Source organism: Galeopterus variegatus, unplaced genomic scaffold (genome assembly GCF_000696425.1).
Source record: "Galeopterus variegatus unplaced genomic scaffold, G_variegatus-3.0.2 Scaffold665, whole genome shotgun sequence".
Lineage (NCBI taxonomy): Eukaryota > Metazoa > Chordata > Mammalia > Dermoptera > Cynocephalidae > Galeopterus > Galeopterus variegatus.
In genome coordinates, this window is record NW_007726776.1 from 330,992 (window position 1) to 354,446 (window position 23,455).

At 37.0% G+C, this 23,455-nt stretch overlaps 1 protein-coding gene across 1 annotated transcript in view; it reads left to right on the plus strand.

The window, feature by feature from the left end:
• Positions 1-23,455, plus strand: part of SMEK2 (SMEK homolog 2, suppressor of mek1 (Dictyostelium)) — a 59,399-nt gene that overhangs the window by 7,165 nt on the left and 28,779 nt on the right. The window contains exons 3-7 of the mRNA XM_008571195.1: positions 7,383-7,481; positions 8,936-9,559; positions 16,710-16,787; positions 18,165-18,281; positions 19,207-19,323. Of these exons, the coding sequence (XP_008569417.1) occupies positions 7,383-7,481; positions 8,936-9,559; positions 16,710-16,787; positions 18,165-18,281; positions 19,207-19,323 (1,035 nt within the window). The remainder of the gene's footprint in view (positions 1-7,382; positions 7,482-8,935; positions 9,560-16,709; positions 16,788-18,164; positions 18,282-19,206; positions 19,324-23,455) is intronic.

Genomic DNA, 23,455 nt, shown 5'->3' on the forward strand with positions numbered 1-23,455 from the left:
GAGATGGAAAATGGTGGATGGATTTTGAGATAATATATAATTGAAGGTAGAATTGACAGGACCTGGGCCGGCCCCGTGGCTCACTCGGGAGAGTGCGGTGCTGATAACTCCGAGGCCGCGGGTTTGGATCCTATATAGGGATGGCCAGTGCGCTCACTGGCTGAGCATGGTGCAGACAACAATGAGCCAGTGGTTACGGTCCCCTTATCGGTAAAAAAAAAAAAAGAATTGACAGGACCTGCTGATGGCTTAGGTGTTGGTAATCAGGAAGAAGGAAGATCCAGTAAAGCAGAAGAATAAGCAATTGGAAGGGCTTGAGAAACAGGAAAATGCATTGTCTCTCAGACCAATGGAGAACAAAATTTCAGTAAAGAAAGAGGGACAAGTCAGTCAGCAAATGGCTGTTTCATATCCTGCAAAACAAGATTGAGAATATTCCAGGTTTGGTTATAAGAACATTGCTGAGATGAAGGCAGATAGAGACGAAGATGATCATATTTTATCTCTTTTTTTTTTTTTTTAAAAAAAAGATGACCGGTAAGGGGATCTTAACCCTTGACTTGGTGTTGTCAGCACCATGCTCACCCAGTGAGCTAACCGGCCATCCCTATATGAGATCCGAACCCGTGGCCTTGGTGTTATTAGCACTGCACTCTCCCGAGTGAGCCACGGGCCGGCCCCATATTTTATCACTTAATGGGCAAAATAATTCAATGAAAGTGGAGATGTTGGGGATTCAACCTGAGAGTCATTGTGGGAATGGACTAATGAGTATACAAGAGGGAAGGATTTCTACAATTTTGAGAGCTGCATTTAAATGACAGCATGAATTTGTATTGAGTAGAGTCCTCTGCACTGAGAACTGTAGCTCTGGTGTAGGAGTAGATTGATTAGAAGTGAATAATTAGATTGGAAAGATTGGGCAGAGCGGTGGGTAGAGGGCATTCTGTCTGGTGGTTTGGAATGGGATCAAGGAGGACTCTGCAAATTGGATGGAGAGAGGTCTTATTTAGGGGTCTAGACATGTTTAGGTAAGTATACTATCATAAGGGAGAAGGTTGGGAAGCAAGTGGCTAAAAACTTTGTGCCCTTTTAGAATTGGTTCACATTTAGTATATGGCTGTAATAGCAGGAATGTGAGTTTAGACTTGGATAGTCTAGACTTGGGCAGTTTTTGAATTCCATTAATTTCCAGCTATGTGATTTTAAGCAGGTTTTCTCTGAAGCTCATCTTTTAAATGGAGATACTACCTACCTCATGATAGTTGTGAGTTAATGTATGAAAAATGCCTTATTTTAGCACAGTACCTGACACATAATTAGCTCAATAAAGTAACTATATTCATAATAATCTTATAATCCTGATGTAGACCTTTTCCAATGAGTAAAGAAGATCAAAGAGGTTAAATCATTTGCTGAAGGTCACAGAAGTAGTGGACAGGGGAGCTGTGAGTGGTGCTCAGGTCCTAATTCTGAGCCAGGATTATTCTCACGGTACCAAAATATATCACAGATTTGAGAAAGATAAGGTATTAGTACTATTTGTATGCAACATTATCATGTCTTTCTTGGACTATGTATTGTACTATTCTGTATTTTAAAAATCTGTCTCTTTCAAGTTTAGGTCAAGTAAAGGAACTATTAGAGAGTTACATGCTGCATTGTTTGATTAATCGCATTTATTTTCAGGCTTTTAAATTGATTTTGAAGCTGCAAATTGAATTTTATAAATATGCTGGTATTTCAGTTTATCTTTTTTTAAATACGTATTCCTTTTGGAAAACTTCAGCTCTGTCTGTACCGAATTCTGTCAGAGTAGTTAAGGGCAAAGATGGGGGTTAGTCTGGCAAGTAGTAGGATTTCAAATATTTTGTGACACTGAATTTTATTCACGTTGATGAAAAGGATAAGTACCGTGGGGAAAAACTGAAACACATAATCCATTGCCTTATTTGACCCTTATTTTAAATCATATTGATAAGTCACAGATGCCTTTGTCAATATGATTTAAAACTGGAAACTCTTTCCCCCAGAAAGGTGTCATGCATCAAGTTTGTTTGTTTTTGGCGGCTGGCTGGTGTGAGGAACTGATCTTGACCTTGGTGTTATATGGCCTCCAACCAGCTGAACAACCGGCCCGCTGCGAATGCACCAAGTTCTATTTATTTATTTATTTTTGCAGCTGGTCGGTATGCGGAACCAGATCCATGACTTTGGGGTTATAAGGCTGCACTCTAATCAACTGAGCTAACCAACATCCCCTAATGCACCACACTTTAAATGCAGTCTTTTTTTTTTTTTTTTTCCTTTTCTTTTGTCTTTTTCCGTGTCCGGCAACGGATCGCAACCCTCAGTGTCGCCCCCGTACCGGACCGGGACCAGCAACGGGATCGCAACCCTCGGTGTTGCTCCCGCGCCTCGCTCAGGCAGTAAGCGGGAACCGGTCTGCATGTGGGATCCGAACCCTCGGTGGGAGCGCCACCGCGCTTCCCAAGCGGCGCACTATAGCAGTGCGCCACCGGGCCGGCCCTAAATGCAGTCTTAAAGTGTCAGTTAGATCCTGGATTAAGAACCCAGATTTAAATAGTATTCAGCTCTGGAATGTGTTTTTAATATATAAAATTTGAAACAACCATTTCTTATAAGAAAACCAAATTGTGACAGCCTTATTCAGTAAGGGCTAAATTGTCAAGCTTCTTCATCCCATGTCTTACTCCTATCCCAGGGGTGGACATAATCAACCTTTCTTCATTGTTTTAAAGAACCCGACTGTATATAACTGATTTTTTCTAGTCTTCTTGCAAGATCATTTAAAATCTGATTTCTATAGGGATACAGTGGTGATTAAGTGTTTTAGTTAGCAGAGGAAAACTCTAAGCTTTAATAATGTCAAAAAGAGATGAAACTATTTGCCATACACAAATGAGCAGAAAAACATAATATCACAAATCAACAGTGGTTGAAAACAGACTTTGCTGTGAAAAATTGAGGTTGGCTGTATTCAGGCTTTTTGGATTCACAAGAGACTCTGCCATTTGACATTTTTCATTATGTTTTAAATATTTTTATGCCATCTCTGCTCTCTCCCCTGGGAGCTTTCACTCTAACCCTTGAAATAAACAGTTCTAAGCTTGGTATTTTATTACTGAGATGGTGGTGGGGTGGTGAGAGGAGGATGGGATTTTTCACCCATTTGGAGTAGATATATAGAGGTGGAAGGTCCCTACTCTGATGACAATTCCCTACATTCCTTACCCCCTTTTAACCAATAGAGATAGAGTTAGATTTCTCAAATTTGAGTTATCAAAAGAATTACCTGGGACACTTATTAAAAATAACAAGGGCCTCACCCCAGACCTATCTCCAGGGAGAGGCAGGGGAATCTATTTTTAGCCATTTCCCAGGGTCAGTCCTCTGCATTGAAAAAAGACTGAATATAAATCTCATTTAGTTTCTCAAATTTTGACTATCAAGGAAAAGAATTTAGGTTAAGAATGAAAAGGACAGAACAAAAGAAAATGATGATGAAAAGTGGGGGCTCAGTTACCTTAAGTCAGATTTCATTGTTTACAAGGTGGATTAGATCCAAAATGGGAAGGGCCCTGGATGCCTGGATGATGAAGGGTTTTAGATTTCATTCTGTAGTACTCTCTGTAAATCTGTCTGTAGATAGTACTATCTATAGACCTCCAAAATGGAATGCACAATATGAAGCAGAGGGTTTGAGAAGAAACTTTCTGTGTATATATTTTATCAAAAAAATACATGGTATTCTGAAGGAAGAGTAACATTTCTGTGAAAAGTGTTCTCCACTGTGATGCTGTGAAGTATGTAAGGCTACTTCAAAAAGTTTGTGGAAAAATGGAATTAAAAAATATCAGGCTGGGCCGGCCCGGTGGCGCACTCGGTAGAGTGTGGCGCTTGGGAGCGTGGCAGCTCTCCCGCCGAGGGTTCGGATCCCATATGGAGACTGGTCCGCTCACTGGTTGAGCGCGGTGCGGGCGCGACACCGAGGGTTGCGATCCCGTTACCGGTCACAAAAAAAGACAAAAAAAAGGAGAAAAAAAAAAATATATATATATATATATATCAGGCTGACCGGTTAGCTCACTTGGGAGAGCATGGTGCTGGTAACAGCAGGGTCACGGGTTTGGATCCCCATATGGGCCAGCTGCCAAAAAACAAAAAAACACATTAAAAAAAAATAGTAATAATACAAATCCTTCCATGAACTTTTTTTTGGGGGGGAAGGAGAAAAAAGTAGGCAATGAAAAACATTTTTATATTAAAACAAATGCAGATGATAATATTGAATAGTATATAAAGTTTACATTACTCAAAGAGACATCAAAAACATTTCCAGCTAAGACACTCGTGAGCTTCAGGTTGTATTCCTAAACCCTCGGGGAGGGAGGAATAATATTGAATAGTATATAAAGTTTACATTACTCAAAGAGACATCAAAGACATTTCCAGCTAAGACACTCGTGAGCTTCAGGTTGTATTCCTAAACCCTCGGGGAGGGAGGAGACTCCTGCTTGCTCACTATCTAATAATGTGGGTGCTGCCACTCTGATAAAGTCTCAGAAGAAGCAAATTAAGTGCATACTGCTTGACAGTGTTCCAGTGGATTATTTACATAAGTAATACCATAGGCTTTCTTGTTTTAGAGCATTTTAACATTCTTTTAAAAGGCATGAGTAAATAGTAGCTTGATGCTTGAGTTGAATTTTATTTCCTTCTAAAGTGTTGTGGGGTTTTTCTCCCCCTATAAATGTATATCAACATGCCTGACTGAGGTTGTGACCTGCAAGGTGGTCACTATTGTAAGAACCCTGTCGACTGAAGTCTGCATTACCAGATATGGAGTTGCAAGTAATTTTCCAAGGGTGACATTAGGATTAAAAAAACTACTTACCTTCCACAACAATAACAGAAAGGAAACAAAACAAAGCAAAAAGGAAACAAAACTAAAGAACAAAAGATTACGTACAATTAAGAACACTATTATGATGTAATTTGGGGATTGGCAAAGATTTAGTTCTTAGAGAAGGGGGCTACTGCTACCGTATTTGTTCGCTTTCACAAAAATAAAATTTTTGTGAAAACAAGAATTTCTTTTCCAAAAAAAAAATTGCATCATACTTCCTTTGCAAATCTTGCTATTCTCTATAATTGTCCTATTTCTTTATTGTTGGTCACAATTTATTACTTTGCAATAATAGAATGAAGGCATGGATACCTTACATAGAGGTTGCTAGGGTAATTTAGCAATGTATTGTCCTTTTTTTGAAATATGAGACAAGGTTAATCAAATGTGCTTAGAAGCATATAATGGGAGGTAGACTGGTAGATGCTGCTGACTTTTTTAGTATCTACCCGAGAAAAGATAATTCATAACCTCCCATGTAGTTTACCGTATTGATTTTCTTAAGTTTTACAGAATTGTTTTTTCTTGGGATTGCACTTTTCATTTTACAAATCCTTAAATTGAGACTCATATTGCCTGAACCTTTAGGAAAAACAACTTTTTTTTCTTGTTTAAATAAAGAATTTGGAGCCAGAATGTCCCTTTTCAGAACAACTAAGGGGGAAGGAATATCAGTGGTAAATTATGTCGTGCTGGGAAAAAAAGAACAAAAAAGCAGGCACCAAACATCTCCATTACCCAAGATTAAATGATTATTTAAAAAGTACATCACACTATATAGAAATCAGCATTTTCGGCCATTATTCTGTGCATCTCTTCCTTGAACTTTTTGAAGACCCCTGGTATATTTGGTCTTCATCCTATTGCCTGGTTTCCTGGCATTATAACTCCTAAAATCCTAGGAATCTTGAAGTGATATCTGTTTGGATGCTAGTTAGCTGACTAATGGCTGGCAGCCCCTAGGTAGCTTCAGGGGGAGGGCTGGTTACAGGAAAGACCAAGGCATGATTAGAAGGTTGGAACTTTCAGCCCCAACCCCCAACCTCAGGGGAGGGTAGAGGGGTGAAGGTTAAGTTTATTACCGATGGCCAGTGATTTCATCAATCATGCCTATGTAATGAAGCCTCTAAAAACCCAAAAGGACAGGGTTCAGAGAGCTTCTGGATAGCTGAACACATTCCTGGAGGGAGGCACACCTGGAGGGGCATGGAAGCTCCACACCCCTTCCCCCACGCTGTGCCCTGTGCATCTCTTTAACTGTATCCTTTGTAATATCCTTTATAATAAGCCAGTAAACATATTTAAGTATTTCCTGAGTTCTGTGAGTCTCTCTAGCACGTTAATCAAACCCAAGGAAGGGATTGTGGGAACCCATTTTTAAGCAATTGGTCAAAACCTGGGGCTTGCGATTGACATCAGAAGTGGGAGGCAGTCTTGTGGGAAGGAGTCCTCAACCTGTGGGATCGGATGCTATCTCCAAGTAGAAGAGAGCTATCGGTAGAATTGAATCGTAGGACAGCCACCCTGGTGTCTGCTGCAGAACTGATTGGTTGTTGGTGGGGAGAAATCCCCACACGCTTCTTTGTGCCTAGAGATCACAGAAGAAGTTACAGCTTATTTGGTCATAGCACAGTGTTATAATACCAAAGTCAAGGGTTCAGATCCCCGTACCAGCCAACAGCCAAAAAAAAAAGCAAAAACCATAAATCCAATCCTTAGTTTCTAATGGAGTTGACAACCTTTTCCTAGAAGTGTAACTAACCTTTTGGTAGGAATATAATTGAGGGTATTCTAGACGATCGCTTACCTGAATGTTTGGTTAATTTTTCTACAGTCTAAGTTGCTGAATTGGTGCTGTTGATGATACTTGTAAATAGAGTGTGTAGTTTCATTTCACCATTGTATTGCATTCCCTAACATCCTGAAGCCTTTTCCAGATCTTTTTTTTAAGGCAAAAGTAGGAAGAGTTAAACCTTAATGTATTTTCAGGTATTAGCTTACTTTTAACCAGTTGACAACAAGCTAAAAGGGATGGATAAACACTTAGGTGGTTAGGGAATGGAATAGCTGACTTTTTAGAAACAACAGAAAATACATGGTTGGAATGTTTGCATTACAGTTTTGGCCAATAATGACTAGCCTTTCTGTTAAATATTGTCTTGATAATATGAGCCAGAGCCATAGTTAACTTGTTTTAATATTTTTTGTTTTAGAAAATTGCTCAATGTCATTTTCAGAAGCAAAGCTACTATTTTTTTTTTTTTGTTATATATTACTAAAGTTTCAAGAGGTAACAAAATATAGTGTGCAGTGTCAATTGAGTATACCTTAGTTGTGCTTATCAGAGGACATTTGTCATTACTATACTCTTTCCAGTGTTCTCAATTTTCATTATACATTGTAGATATTTCTTTTCTAGTGTGGTGATGTAGAAATCTTTATTTTTAAACAGGATACATTAATTGTTTGGTCAGAAGCTGAGAACTATGATCTGGCTCTAAGTTTTCAGGAGAAAGCTGGCTGTGATGAGATCTGGGAAAAAATTTGTCAGGTAAAGTTCTTTTCATAATATTTAACTTACGTTTGCATGTATTCTTGAATTTTTGTGTCCTTTTCACTTCAAAAGTGTGTATTAGAATATGGAGAGAGAATGTGTTAGTGTGAGACTTTGGTAACCTAACCTGGAAAATTTTTATATTTTACAGCAAATTTTTTTACTTAAAAAAAACTTGAGAATAATGAGAATAATGTTCTAATTTGTCTGTATTCTCAAATTGATCACTTACTACTAGTGCCAGATTAATTTTCTAAAGTTCAGTTCTGCACATTGACTTCCCTGCATTTAACTCAGTGTTTCTTTCCATGATCTGGCTTCAGTCTACATTTCTAGTTTTGCAGTTTGCCATATGCATGTTACATATTTATATCTCTCTGCCTCTGTGCTTTTCCCCTTCAGTTTGAGTACCATTGTTGCCTATCTGAACCTTACCCACCTTTGAAGATCTGCTTAAGATGTCACTGCTTTATGATTATTTTCCCGCCCCTCCACCGCAACCCAAGAGCTAGAAGGAAATTCTTCTGAATTCCCATGGCATTTTATCTGATTGCTCTTATGACTTTGTTACTTACAATTTCTCTTACATTTATGTGTCAGTTTCCCGAAGCCTAGCTATTCTGTTGAGAACTCAGAAGTAAAAGTACTGAAGTTGACATGACAAGCAAACAGAAAGGACATTGTTGGGTGTGAGGGGGGAGAGGAAGGAGGGAGGGAGGTTTCGGTAATGGGCAACAATAATCAACCACATTGTATATCGACAAAATAGAGGGAGGTTTCGGTAATGGGCAACAATAATCAACCACATTGTATATCGACAAAATAAAATTTTTTTAAAAAGTAGATTTTATTTTTTAGAGCAGTTTAGGTTAACAGCAAAAGCAAATGTTTTTCCAAAAGTCAATTTCAAAAGTAATTTAAGGAAATTGTATTTTCTCACCCTGCAGTATACAAGGAATGGGGTTTTAGGTTTGAACTTAGTAGTGTTGTCAAGCCAATGTTATGGTGTGGTAGGTTGCTTTAAAAGAGACACATTTAGTGATTTTGGGGACAAACAAGAGTTACCTTCTGCAGAATTTTAATTTATCAGGTATAGGGAAGTTATTAAACAACTGCTTATGGTTATTACATAATTTAACATAAATCTACATAATATCAGCTGAAATATTCAGGTATCAAGGATCAGAGTTGACCTCAAGTTATAGGTTGGGAAATTTGTAGGTGAAATGATCTGCAGTCACTTACTTTGATTCAGATAATTGACTCTAAACTTTATTTATTTTCCCCCCACTAGACTTTGCTTCTAATTAGCAATGACTGTATTACTAGTATTGATTCTTTGCAAGATATTTTTACTTAAATTCAGCGGTCATCAATGGTCAGTGATCTGATTGCCAAGATTTGAATTCTTTTGTATTTTACGGTAACCAGCTGTACTTGGGTATTTTTAGGTTCAAGGTAAGGATCCCTCAGTGGAAGTCACACAGGACCTCATTGATGAATCAGAAGAAGAACGATTTGAAGAAATCCCTGAAACCAGTCATCTGATTGACCTGCCCACGTGTGAACTCAATAAACTTGAAGAGATCGCTGACTTAGTTACCTCAGTTCTCTCCTCGCCTATCCGTAGGGAAAAGCTGGCTCTGGCCTTAGAAAATGAAGGCTATATTAAAAAACTACTGCAACTGTTCCAAGCTTGTGAGAACTTAGAAAACAGTGAAGGCTTGCACCATTTGTATGAAATTATTAGGGGAATCTTATTCCTAAATAAAGCAACTCTTTTTGAGGTAATGTTTTCTGATGAGTGTATCATGGATGTTGTGGGATGCCTTGAATATGACCCTGCTTTGGCTCAGCCAAAAAGACATAGAGAATTCTTGACCAAAACTGCAAAGTTTAAGGAAGTTATACCAATAACAGACTCTGAACTAAGGCAGAAAATACATCAGACTTACAGGGTACAGTACATTCAGGACATCATTTTGCCTACACCATCCGTTTTTGAAGAGAATTTTCTTTCTACTCTTACGTCTTTTATCTTCTTCAACAAAGTCGAGATAGTCAGCATGTTGCAGGTAAGTAAACTGAGATATTCTTCACAATTCTGTTTTCAGATACTCAGTTCCCTTAATAGTTCGAGCTGGTGTTCATGCCTTCTTTTTTGGAAGTTTTCTTTTGCTTACTCTAAATGTACTATCAAGCATAGAAAACAGAACTTTATCTTGTGCTTTTATGAAGGAGAATAATTTTTTAATGCATCCTTTTATATTTTTAAATGGTCTATAATGCAGCTATTTTTAAAATTTTAAATTTTTGTATCTTTTAAATTGAGATGGGATATACATAACATAAAATTCATCATTTTAACCATTTTTAAGTGTACAGTTCAGTGGCATTAAACACATTCATATTGTTATGCAACAATCGTCATTATCTGTTTCCAGAACTTCTTCATCATCCCAAACAGAAACTCAGAACACAATAAATGGTAACTCGCCATATTCTCTCTTTCCAGCTCTGGGTAACCACTATTCTGTTCTTTGTCTCTATGAATTTGCCTGTTATGGATACCAACAATGGAGCTATTTTTGAAAGCTATCTTTTATTTCTTTCTTTTTTTTTTTTTTTTTTTTGGCGGCTGGCCACTACAGGGTTTGAACCCTGGACCTTGGTGTTATCAGCACCATGCTCTAATCAACTGAACTAACTATCCAGCCCCACTTTTATTTCATTTTGAGAGACAGTTATTATTCGGTTATTTGTTAATATGTGTGCTTCACGCTTTTTAGAGAATTCAAATGTGCAGCCAGGACTGAGAAACAGTGACTTTCAGGAAATGATAATTGGTCAGGTTATTTGCTGTGTGAAGTTGATTTTATTCTGTATCCTCGAGTTACAAAATAGGAGTTTTATACCATATTTATCATGTGAATTCTTTACACCTTGATGCTTTTGAATATTTTGTGTTAGTTATGATACTGTATTACACTGTTTCCTACATAACTGCCTTTGTTATTTCCATATCAGTCACTAAGTTTACTGAGTTTATTAAAGAAAGAAATCTGCTGGGCTGTGCTCAGAGTGGCACAGGGCCCAGGGCTGCCCTGAAAATGGTGGACAGCACCAGGTGTGGGGGTGGTAGACCTTAAATAGTGTGCCAAGAGCTGGCTGATGCCATCAAGGAGGGTCATTATGCTAATGTGGATCGGGGTGGAGAACTGTGTCCTTGAGGAAGCAAAAGGGGTTTCTGTTTAAGTCAGGAGGCTTCTCTTCTCGGGAAGGGGGGAGGGGAGGAGGTGGGCAGCGCCATTTTGTACTTGGGCTTGTCTAAAGTGGCACTGGTTATGTTGCAGATCTTTTATTCTCAAAGTGTGGTTTGTGGACCCCTGTAGGTGGTGCCTGAAACTTTTCCAAAGGAGTCTATGAGGGTTTCTCTTGCTTTGCCTCCCACGGATTTGTCACCCCTTATCTCCTGTGTGACCAAGCTGCCAAAGATTACTCAAAGCCCATCTCTTCTGAGCAGTGAGAAGCCCCGAAAAGGGGTTAATCTCCTGGAACCCTCAAGAGAGAGGCATTCCTTCCATTTGGGAAATTAACCACAAATTGGGGTTCTCTTCTTGCATTTATTCTCCAGACCAGGAAGTTACAAGAAAAAAACATAGGCGGGGGGTTTTGCTAAGTGTAGTTTAACAAGTTTAACAATAGAAGCTGGTAACACTCAGTAAGACAAGCAAGGTGGCATTCTATAATGCAATTAAGTCCATCCACTAACAAAAGCTTGATTTTAGCAAATATTCTCTTCTTACAGCAATATCCCAGTATTTTTTTACATATCAATCAGTAACCTGTGTGTCTTTGAGCCAGCAACCTTGCTGTGTTACAATTCTTTATCTTACAACAGAGACTATATAGCCTGGGGATAATTTCCTGTCCTTTGCAAGGTCAATATTTGAAACCGCAAGCCTTTGGAAAACCAGGACCTGTGAAGTACATTTGCTTTATGCATACTCCACAGGTTTCCCTTTTCCAGCTTCACGTTGGTGTGAGTCTTTATTTTTTTCATGTACTTCAGCCAGAACAACATTTTGCAACAGACAGAATGAGTAAGAAGATATGAGAATCTAATTGTCTTCAATTAAGCCAGACATTAATGAGATTTGTAAAAATGTAAAAGAAGGCCACTCTTCCTTCTAACTTTCTAGAATTTTGGATTATATGGTTTCTTATAAAAAATATTGATGTAAACATATAATGGCTTACTTTTAAAAATGAGTTTATAAATATTTTCACATCTCATTTTTAATTTTAATTATGTTGAATATTGATAAACATAATCCACATAATAAAAGCTCTTTAGGGTCCTCCATAATTTTTAAGAGTTTAAAGGAGTCCTGAAACCAAATAGTTGAGAATCTTTGACTTAGTACATAGCTGTTAGACTATGTTTTATGACAATTCCAACTAATATTCACCTTTCCATTATTGTTACTTTATTTTTTGTATAGGATTTACTTTTCCAGATCATTTTTCACCTAGAAATTTTTCATTTATTCCTCATTATGAGTGTGGGAGGTTAGACCTACACATTAGGTTTCTTTTATAATACATGAGACCTGTTTTTTTAAAACTGTACTATACAATTCAGTGTTCTATTTCACTTGCTAACAGAAGAGTTATAGTCTCAGGAGGTTGGAAATAGAGTTACACTCTATAGTATATATTAAGGTCCTAGTGACAGAAGCTCAAATGTAGCTTTCAGATGACTGCTTTTGACTTTAGAAGGGTTTCCAAATTCATAATAGTAAATCATAAATGCTTTTTTATATTTAAATTATGCAAACTAATCTATAACTATTTGTAACACTTTGTCATTTTATAATAGGTTTATTTGTGAAGTCTTTAGTATAGATCAAGTGCAGCTTTTCTTTTTTTCCTTTTTGTCTTTTTTCGTGACTGGTAACGGGATCGCAACCCTCAGTGTTGCGCCCGTACGGTTTCCAAATTCATAATAGTAAATCATAAATGCTTTTTTATATTTAAATTATGCAAACTAATCTATAACTATTTGTAACACTTTGTCATTTTATAATAGGTTTATTTGTGAAGTCTTTAGTATAGATCAAGTGCAGCTTTTCTTTTTTTCCTTTTTGTCTTTTTTCGTGACTGGTAACGGGATCGCAACCCTCAGTGTCGCGCCCGTACCGCAACTGGCAACGGGATCGCAACCCTCAGTGTCGCGCCTGCACCGCGCTCAACCAGTGAGCGGACCGGTCTCTATATGGGATCCGAACCCTCGGCGGGAGCACCACCACACTCCCAAGCGCCGCACTCTACCAAGTGCGCCACCGGGCCAGCCCTCAAGTGCAGCTTTAAAAAAGAAAGTCATACTCATTTCTGGTCCATGAGATGCATTTTATGACATGGCCAGATACTGTGAATTATCTTTTGTTTATCCAGGGTTTACCACTTAATTATCTCTATTGTGGCAGCAGTGATGCTGAGTTCTATTTTTAACAATGTGTGAGAAGGAAAATAATTAAGGTTGTGGCCATTGGTCTCTAAAAGCTCATTTCCTAAAGCCCAACTCAGGTTTTTATGTAGAAAGTTTTTGGCTAAGTATTAGGTGTTTCCAGACACCCTTCTGGCTATCTAGTATACCTGTCTGTGACTTCTTACACATATCTGTGGCTTCTTAAATGAGTGTTAATCTGCTGTTGCATAAGTTATATAAGGCAAGTGAAAATGTAGGAATTTTATCTAATTGGACCAAAGTGAGGTAGTGCAAATGTACATGTAAATCCTAGACTAAATAAGGTTAATTAACTAAGACATTATGTGAAAGCACTTAGCATAGTCACTGGCTCCTAGTATGTGCTCTAACACATATTGACATTCTCCTACATGTGATGGGGCATAAGATTTTAGTTCATCTGAATTTTCTAGCTAATTGCAGATCAAAATCTCCTTTGCCCAGAGTTGAAATATATGGTTTAAAAATGTTTTATAAGTTAAAGCCAATAAAGTAAGGTTATTTCCACACAGACAGCTACAGAATAAGATTCTTTTCAGAATAGAAAATTTTAATTTCTCCCCTTACTAGAACTGATGGAGAACAGGAATCTCAAATGTTGACATTTTAACACATTACGTATATTTCCACTATTCCATAGGTAAGAGTTGAGCTTAAAACTGACCTAGCGGGATCAATGGCTTTTCTTCCATATTTTACAGATAATAAGGTTTCAGCACTGAAAGAGAAAAATTCCTAACTTCTTATCCCAGTTACTATTTTTTTTTTTTTTCCTTTTTCCTTTTTGTCTTTTTTTTACTGACCGGTGTCGCGCCCGCACCGGGGACCGGCAACGGGATCGCAACCCTCGGTGTCGCGCCCGCACCGGGGACCGGCAACGGGATCGCAACCCTCAGTGTTGCGCCTGCACCACGCTCAGCCAGTGAGCGGGAACCGGTCTCCACATGGGATCCGAACCCTCGGCGGGAGCGCCTCCGCACTCCCAAGCAGTGCACTCTCCAGTGCGCCACCGGGTCGGCCCCCAGTTACTAATTTAATATCTGTAATCTTTAAACATGCCCTTTAAAAAAAAACGGTTTGCAGTGATACAGTTCTTCATTTTGTTTTTGTTTTTTAGGGATTTTTTTGACTCAGGTGTAGGATTTATCATGTTAAATTTTTTTATCTTACTTGATTTGGCCCATTCTACCTGTGTGTGCATGTTTTGCTTTGGTTTGGTTCATAAGTTTGAATCACTTAGAACCTCTACTGAAGTTTATTTGGTAGGAGCGACAAAAACATCCTTATTGGGGAGACTTGGATTCTAAATCCATCTCTGTCACTAGCTAGCCTCAACACGTCCACTCTTTGGACTCCTAAAATTTAAAATCTAAAATTGGACTAGGCAGTCTCTGTGTAATGTTATAAAGTCTGATCTAATTCTAAATGTCTTTGTTTACATAATTCTAAAAACGATGAATGGGTTCTGTTTTGCCTGTTTTTACATTATTGTATAGAAAGGAGTTGTTCAATTTAGACTTTTTAGAAAGAAACCCTTTTTTCCATACAAGGTTTTATGTTGTTTTCCAGAAAAGCAGCCACATACTATTTGATGTATATAGTTTTATTAAAACAAAGCTCTTAAAACCAAGTGGAAAAGAAAAACTAAAGTGATCTAAAGTGATTAGTTGAATTACTTGGAGATCCAGGGATTTAGGAATAAACATTCCAACTATATGATAGGCTTTAAGTTGTCAGTCATTTGCTTTCTTAATACATATATTGGAATAGGGTGCTTTTGTAGCTTAAAGGATATTGTCAAGATGATTATAGCATGGTGTTGTGACACCAAGGTCAGGGGTTTGGATCCCCTCACTGGGCAGCAGCCAAAAAAAAAAAAAAACATACTGGGAATCAGAAAGCATTCTCTTAATGGGCTATATAATACTTGAAATTGCCTCTCTATATAATATTTTATGCAGTTCTAGCTGTCAACTCATAAGTACTAAATCATGTAAGAAGAACTTAAATGGAAAATTGCATTCATCAGAGTTAGAACATTTTCCCTATCAAAATATTCTGAAAAGGTTACAAATCTTTAGACAGGAAAGAAGAAGACTTTATCTTCTTGGGAGAGATGCAAGAAGATAAAAATTTATAAAAGTTGTGCGTGGAGGTAAATATGTACTTATTCACCAAAACCTAAAATACTGAGACTAAAAGTATCTGAAAAAAGTGATTTGAGGGATTTGTAAAAGATCATACATGCTTTTGAACTCCCTCAGAAGATGGATGATTCAGGCCACAATGCATAAGGTCCAAAAGGAGTCAATAAAATAAGAAAAAAAAACAGCATTCTGAGTCAGGCTAATGAAATGATTTATCTTTGTAGTGTTTTGTCTTTGTAGTAGCAACAATTGATGTGTAGTAGGAGAGCATGTTATACTCACTCTGATTGTGCCTTGCAGTTTTCATTCATTTATTTGTTTCATATATGTTTCATCTTATTTTAGAAGGTATTTAAGGGATCAATATTACTTAATGGATGATTCACAGTAAGAAAAAGGGCAGGTATTCGAGTTATATCCTTTACATGTTAAGGTTTGATTTTACTGTCAGCCATGCAGATATTACTGCTGCGAACATTTTTAGAGCATGCTACTTTAATTAATTAAAATTAATGGAAATTTCATCTCATAAACATGAATTTTGAAGATAATTGTAGCTTAAAAGCACCAATAATTTTTGACAATTTTTTTAGCAGATTTTGATGGAAATCTTATGTGATTTTCAATATTCATGTCAGTTGTTTACTTTGTAATTTAATAATCCATGCTTATTGTAGAAAATTAGAAAATATTGATAAGCAAAAAAGAAAATCACTCATAATCTTTTTTGGGGTGGAGGAGTAATAGGTAAGGGGATTCAAACCCTCTTGACTGTGATGTTATCAGCACCATGCTCTAACCCAGTGAGCTAACTGGCCAGCCTGAAAATTACTTATAATCTATCACCAAAAGATAACCACAGTAAACATTGTAATGTTTATCCCTTTTACTCTGTAGACACAAAATTTATACTAAAAAAATACATATTCTACTATATTTCTCTTTGTCATTTTAAACAGTGCTTAGAGAAAATTGTCTCTTAATACGTCAGAGTCATCAGTATGAAAAGCAGTTATTGTAGTGTTTTGTCATTTAGTTATATCCTTGCAGACCATGAGAACATGTAAGACTCTGTACCAGTTGGCCATAGGCTATTATATTTCATGAATTCTTGTGTTCTAAATGGCTTTGTAATCTTATCTGCTGCCAGAATTCAGCCTCCTTTACTGCTGTCCCTGTGCTGTGTCTTGTAATTCTTATTTTTCTAATCTGCTATGGACTGACAAGGAGATCCTTAGACTTGTTTAAACTGTGTTTACATTATGAGTAAATAGACCTTGAGGGGGGCTAGAGAGGCTATCAAAGTTTAAAGTAAATGAGTTTTCATGCATCACTCCAGGAACATCTACTTTTGTTTTGTAAAGTGTTTTTTAATGTTGAGGTTTCTGATTAAATTAGGTATTGAGGTATTTATTTATTGAATGGTGTAGTCAAGTTTTGGGAAATTCATGATGAAAATGCTATTGGGTTTTCAGCTACCTTTATTATAATCAGAAATGTGTAAATTTATACATTTATTAATATTTCATAGTAATTGTTCTCACACAGGAAGACGAGAAGTTTTTGTCTGAAGTTTTTGCACAATTAACAGATGAGGCTACAGATGATGATAAACGGCGTGAATTGGTGAGTTATTTCTTCTTTTTTTTTTTTGGTGGCTGGCCAGTACAGGGATTGAACCCTGGACCTTGTTTGTTATCAGCACCACTCTCTAACCAACCAAGCTAATAGGCCAGCCAGTTATTTATTCTTGAAATTCAAACTCTTAAAGAGCATTTATTCTTATGGCATGCACAGCTTTTAATCTTGAAATTGCTAATTTAAGAGAGAATTCTTTATAATTAGTATGAAATGAATGATGTGTATTTAAACTAAACTATAAGATGATTATTCAAAGTTTCTAAAATTTGTTGTTTTGTATATTTTAGAAACTTAAGGTATAGTGATGCACCCCCCCACCCCCTAGTCAAGGAAAATGTATGCCTTATAAATTCCATAATCAGATAAGTGATTTATGTTAGGGCAGAATTCAAACTAACAACATCTTTAAGGTTGTAGATGTTCACATTATAGAGATGCTTTTCTTTTTAAACATGAGGTACGGAGAATGCTTCTTGAATAAGTGAATGATAAATAATTTAATTCTTTGAAAATGTTTTTTGTTTTTGTGTTTATAAGCATTTTTTTTTTAGATATAAACCATGTTTTAGGGAAGAAGATAGTGATTGCTGTTTATCAGATGTTTGCTGTTTTATCAAACATTATGCTCAGATTTTGGAAATTTTGCAAAATAATGAAAGATTGCCAGCTTAAAACCATCCAAGTCATCTTCAGTATAGTTATTACTAGCCTATTCAGTTTTCTCATTGGTAAAATTAGAGTTTTAGACTATGGAATTTCTGATGTCCTTTTCAATTCTTAAAATTTATCATGTTTTTTTTGTTGTTGTTTTTTGTTTTTTTTCCTTTTTTTGTCTTTTCTCGTGTCCGGCAACGGACCGCAACCCTCAGTGTCGCGCCCGTACCGGACCGGGACCGGCAACGGGATCGCAACCCTCGGTGCTGCGCCTGCCCCTTGCTCAACCAGTGAGCGGGAACCGGTCTGTATGTGGGATCCGAACCCTCGGCGGGAGCGCCGCCATGCTCCCAAGCAGCGCACTGTAGCAGTGCGCCACCTGGCCGGCCCAAAATTTATCATGTTTTTGAGGGCTCTCTGGGAACCCAGCCATCGTTTATTATACAATGGTGAAAATGTGTTCATATTTTTACACTGAAAGTCTTTTAGAGAGTTAATTGGTCAGTGTTTGAGAAATAGTGCAAGATTTACTTTTAATGGGGTGCTAGTTTTTAATATTTTTTAAATGTAGGTTTTAAGGAGCCAGTATACTCTGAAAAGATGAGATCCTTCAGAAGGATCTCCCACACTGGTAGATCACATTATAGTGTGTGCTGCAAGTTCATTTTTATGTTTATCAACTTCTCACTATAATTTCTAACTTTACAGGTTAATTTTTTCAAGGAATTTTGTGCATTTTCTCAGACATTACAACCTCAAAACAGGGATGCATTTTTCAAAACTTTGGCAAAATTGGGAATTCTTCCTGCTCTTGAAATTGTAATGGTAATTATACAGTTTCTTTTCATTTTTTTGTAATAAGTTTAGATTGTAGATGAGAAAGTATTTATTAATGAGGAAGTATTTATTACAGTAAAGCAAATCGAATTCTGTAATTTAGTTTATCATTCACTTGATATTGACTACTACAAGAATGTTTTCAGTTTTCAGATTTTTATTAATTTAATTTATAATATCAATGTATAATCACTTGTATATAATATGGCTTTAAGGGAATGAAAGCTCCATTAATTTCTTGTGGTAGCACATGTTATATAGCCTCTGGAAGACCCTACTGTACTTATGATCAACTGAGGGTGTTAGACCCCTCACCAGGCTTCCCTGGACCACACTTTGAGAACGGCTAGGTCAGGGAATGTTTTCAGAATTACCTAAGATTTTGTAACTTACTAATCATGCATTCTTCATGTGTTGGAGGAGAAAGCATTCAGGATTACTATCTTAGAAAACTAAGTTGTGGAAAAGGGTATTCTTAAAGACATCCTCTGTTAGGAAAGTCACATCAGTTATTAGGGAGTAACCTCAGCAAATCCAGGACAAAAGACAACTTTTGGAAGGCTTTGAAGCCTCAGCTAGGAGATGTCATTCAAATTTTTGCGTATATTTAAATAAATCTCAGATTTTTTACACTCTCTTTAAAGTGTTACATTATGATCCTGTGCTGATTCTTATATTTAAATTTTCTGAATATTTCTTTATGGTGGTAAAAACCAGCAGAAACTAATCATTGAGCTGCCTAAAACTTTTAATATTTATAAAAAGAAAGGAAGAAAAGGATGGCGAGGTTATATACAACATCTTAATCCAAAAAGTTGAGAGGTAGGTAGTTCATGGATTTGGGAGAGAAAAGGGGGATGTGAGAATAACTTCTGTTAACAGTCTCTAAGTGACCTACTTTTCCTTTTATCAGGGCATGGATGATTTGCAAGTCAGATCAGCTGCTACAGATATATTTTCTTATCTAGTAGAGTTTAGTCCATCTATGGTCCGAGAATTTGTAATGCAAGAAGCCCAACAGAGTGATGACGTAAGTAATAATGCTTCTGTTCTATGTGAATTACCTGTAGAGCAGTGTATGCATACATTTGAGAGAAGCATCATGACCGTGATCTTAATCTTTTTTATCAGTTGTGACTTTGGCAAACTCAGAATATCTGGCAATTGATTTGTTCATTATAAAGAAAAAAACATATTCAAACCAAAATTGAGTTAAGTTAGAATAAGATTCTTAAATATTGGTCTTAAAAAATTTCAAGTACTAATGTAATTTCAAGCCCTTGAGAGATCTACAGGTCAGGTACTTACCTAGTATAACTAAGAAATTGCTTTCATTTGTTCAAAAAAATTTTTCTAAGTGGGAATGAAAGATAAAAATGAGACCAATGTTGTGTTTTCCCACTATGGAAATACTTAAACTTTCCCCTTAAACTATTTTAAGGACAAGATGAACATACAGCTGTAATTTAAGTACTTTTTCTTATATTAAAAATATTTTATTGTTCTGTTATGGCCAACGTCTGACGGGTAAAAGAAATTTGCCCACGAGAACAAGGTGATAGGAAAAGGAAAAGAGTTTATTTCTGGCAGCCAGGGCTACGCAGGCCAATCGAGGAGCGCCGCCCCGAGTTGAAACCTCTCGCAGCTTTTATTTTTAGGTAGGCAGGATTTTTTTTCACGCCTGACACAGTCTAGCCAGTGCAAGCAAGCCAGCGATACATAAGCTAATTTTGTGGTTTAGCCCCTCCCCACCCTGGATTCCCCATAGGGACTTTCCAGGCTAAAATGGCAGAGCCGCCTAAAATGGCATTGGCCATGCTACTCTGTTTATTCCACTTTATTTTAGCAAGCGATTTGTACAGAAGCAGAATACATATGTTAAGGTCAGTAGGGGTTGGGGCGTCCCTTAACAGTTCAGTAGGAGATAACTAAAATATAATTTTGTCTCCCCCCATTTTTTTAAATTCCTCTAAGTTTAAGTTATGTCCCTTCTTAAGGAAGGTTTTTTTTTTTGTTTTTTTTTTTTTTAAAGATGACCGGTAAGGGGATCTTAACCCTTGTCTTGGTGTTGTCAGCACCACGCTCAGCCAGCGAGCGAACCGGCCATCCCTATATGGGATCTGAACCCGTGGCCTTGGTGTTACTAGCACCACACTCTCCCGAGTGAGCCACAGGCTGGCCCCTTAAGGAAGGTTTTTGATTCCCAATTTCGATTTGATTCTTGCGTGAGTTACTGTTAAATTATAGTTGTATTATGTATTTTGTGTTTAGTATTGTAATTTCTATTTAGATTTGTACTTTTTATCTTTGTTAATTGTTTCCACTTTTTTTTCTAACGCAGTTTTATTTTAGAATTAATTTAGGCTAGTGCTATAGTTTAGGTAATAGAGAAGTAATATTTTACTTTAAAAAAAAAAATCCAGTGATGCTAAATCTGACTTTAAAGAAATACCTAGTTTATTAATCATTCTATAATCTCACTGTTGATACTCTTATCTAAGTGCCACCCTTTACAAAAGATAACTTTGAAATTCACACTCCTATTGCTCTATCCTCAGTGATTTGTGTGTGATTAAAAGCATTCATTATAAAATTACTGTTAATCTCTTAGGCCATGTGATTAACTTTTAGGATACTAACTCTTTAAGCTTTGATTTCTGTTTTCATTAGAAATAATTCCTTGTTTAATTGATGCATAAGACTTAGAGAAGCAGTTATTGATTTTTCATTGTGAAAAATCCCTTTCTCAGTTTCTCTTTTCTTATAATCACTGTTTTCAAGGTTTTTCATTTTCCTGAATTTTCTGAGATCTAACAATTTTAAAAATTTTGTTGCCTCAAAATAATTGTTAGCCCACAAGAGAGGATTAAATTTTTTTTGTAATTTTTCAAAATTAAGGGTTCTACATGCTGAATTCTTTTTTTTTTTTTTTTTTTTTTTTTTTTTTTTTTGTCTTTTTTCGTGTCCGGCAACGGATCGCAACCCTCAGTGTCGTGCCCGTACTGGACCGGGACCGGCAACAGGATCGCAACCCTCGGTGTTGCGCCCGCACCTCGCTCAGCCAGTGAGCGGGAACCGGTCTGTATGTGGGATCCGAACCCTCGGCGGGAGCGCCGCCGCCACACTCCCAAGTGGCGCACTGTAGCAGTGCGCCACCAGGCCGGCCCTACATGCTGAATTCTTTATTGGGCTGGTGGTGACCTTTAAGAAGAAAAAAGAAAATAACTTACCTGTATATTTAGGGAGTAGTTGATATTTTGATGCCCTTTTAAAATAAATGCTCAAAATTCAAACTTTTTCTTCTGCTCTGTGGAGCACATTTGGTTTTAGCAACATGGATTACAATATTAAATCATGTGTTAAGACATAGGAAATATTAACTTTTTTTGCTATAATTATTGTTTCTATCCAAGCTGGAAGAGGTGATGTAGCAATAATTGTCTTTTTGTTATGCCACATATTGCACATACTATTATGTTAATGGCCTTTGAAACATTCGGTAAAAGTTATTACAGAATCTGACTTGATAAATAATGCAGTTATTAAAGAGCAGTTAGACCTCAGTGATCTTCTGTTCCATTCTGCTCATTGTACTAATGGAGAAACAGGCATGCAAGAGTTACTAAGGTCACTTAGCAAGCTAGGTATTGGCAGTACTTGAGTTAGCAGCTAACTCAAAAAATTTAGTCTCTGTTTCTGCTCACCAGGCTTGCTGTATTTTGTTAACTAAGAAATGAAACATGCCTTGCAGCTAGCTTAGTTCCTGATAATGTTGTTAGTTCATTGATATGTGTTGCTTTGCCTCCCACGGATTTGTCACCCCTTTTCCCCTGGGTGATGGAGCTGCCAAAGATTACTCAAAGCCCATCTGTTCTGAGCAGTGAGAAGCCTCAAAAAGGGGTTAATCTGGCGGAACCCTCAAGAGCGAGGCATTCCTTCCATTTGGGAAATTAACCACAAATTGGGGTTCTCTTCCACATTTATTCTTCAGACCATGAAGTTACAGGAAGAGAACACAGGTGGGGTTTTTGCTAAGTGCTGTTTAACAAGTTTAACAATAGAAGCTGGTAACATGCCATTAAGTCAATCCACTAACATAAGTTTGATTTTAGCAAACATTCTCTTCTTACAGCAATATCCCAGTATCTTTATATATCAATCAGTAACCTGTCTGTCTTTGAGCCAGCAACCTTGCTGTGTTACAATTCTTTATCTTACAACAGAGACTACATAGCCTGGGGAAAATTTCCTGTCCTTCGCAAGGTCAGTATTTGAAACTGCAGGGCTTTGGAAAACCAGGCCCTGTGAAGTACATTTGCTTTATGCCTACTCTACAGATATGTGTTCAAGCATTCATTATATTGCTTAGGAGCTATTCGGTCATTGTTTCTGAGCGCATATTACTACTTTTGAGTGAATTTAGTAATACATTATAATAGACTAATTTCAGTTGTTTTCTGAGCTGAGTACCTCTGGGATAAGAATATTTTGCTATTCCATACTTTTCTTTGCAGCATAATCTCTAGATCTGTGGTTAATTCCAGTATTTTAGGAGTTGGCTTTTTACTTAGTTTGGCAGAATCCCATAATCTTATAGTAATAATAATGGAAGCTATTATGTATCAGACAGCTCATTTTCATTTATTTCCCCTCTCTCAGTGTCTTTCATTGGCTGAGGTCTGGTGTCTCACCAACTGTATTTGCATGTATTTTGTCCTTTTCTTGGTTGTTTCAGGTAGAAGGGTAAATCCAGTTCTTGTCACTTCATCTTGGCCTGAAGCGGAAGTCTGATTTGACTTTTGTTTTCAAAGCAAACTTTATTGCAAATGACATGCTCTTATTCAGTATTGGGCAGTTTATGGATTCATATCTTTTGTACATTTTCTTAATTATTCATGTCTCAGTGAGACTTCAGAACATTAAAAGATAGACTCATCTGACAGAAAGGTTTAGAAACATCTTATCTGGAAGCTTTTTATCATTGAATGTAGAAGTTTGTGTTATTATTCTGGGAATTCCACCTCTGTCCCCTTTTTTCCTGTCTCTTTTTTTCCTCTTTGTCTAAGGCACACTTCCCTGATTTTTTTCTCTTCCCTTCTTCCACAGTGGAGCTGTAATGATAGGCTAGAAGAGTGCTGTCCAATTTTTATAATGATGGAAAT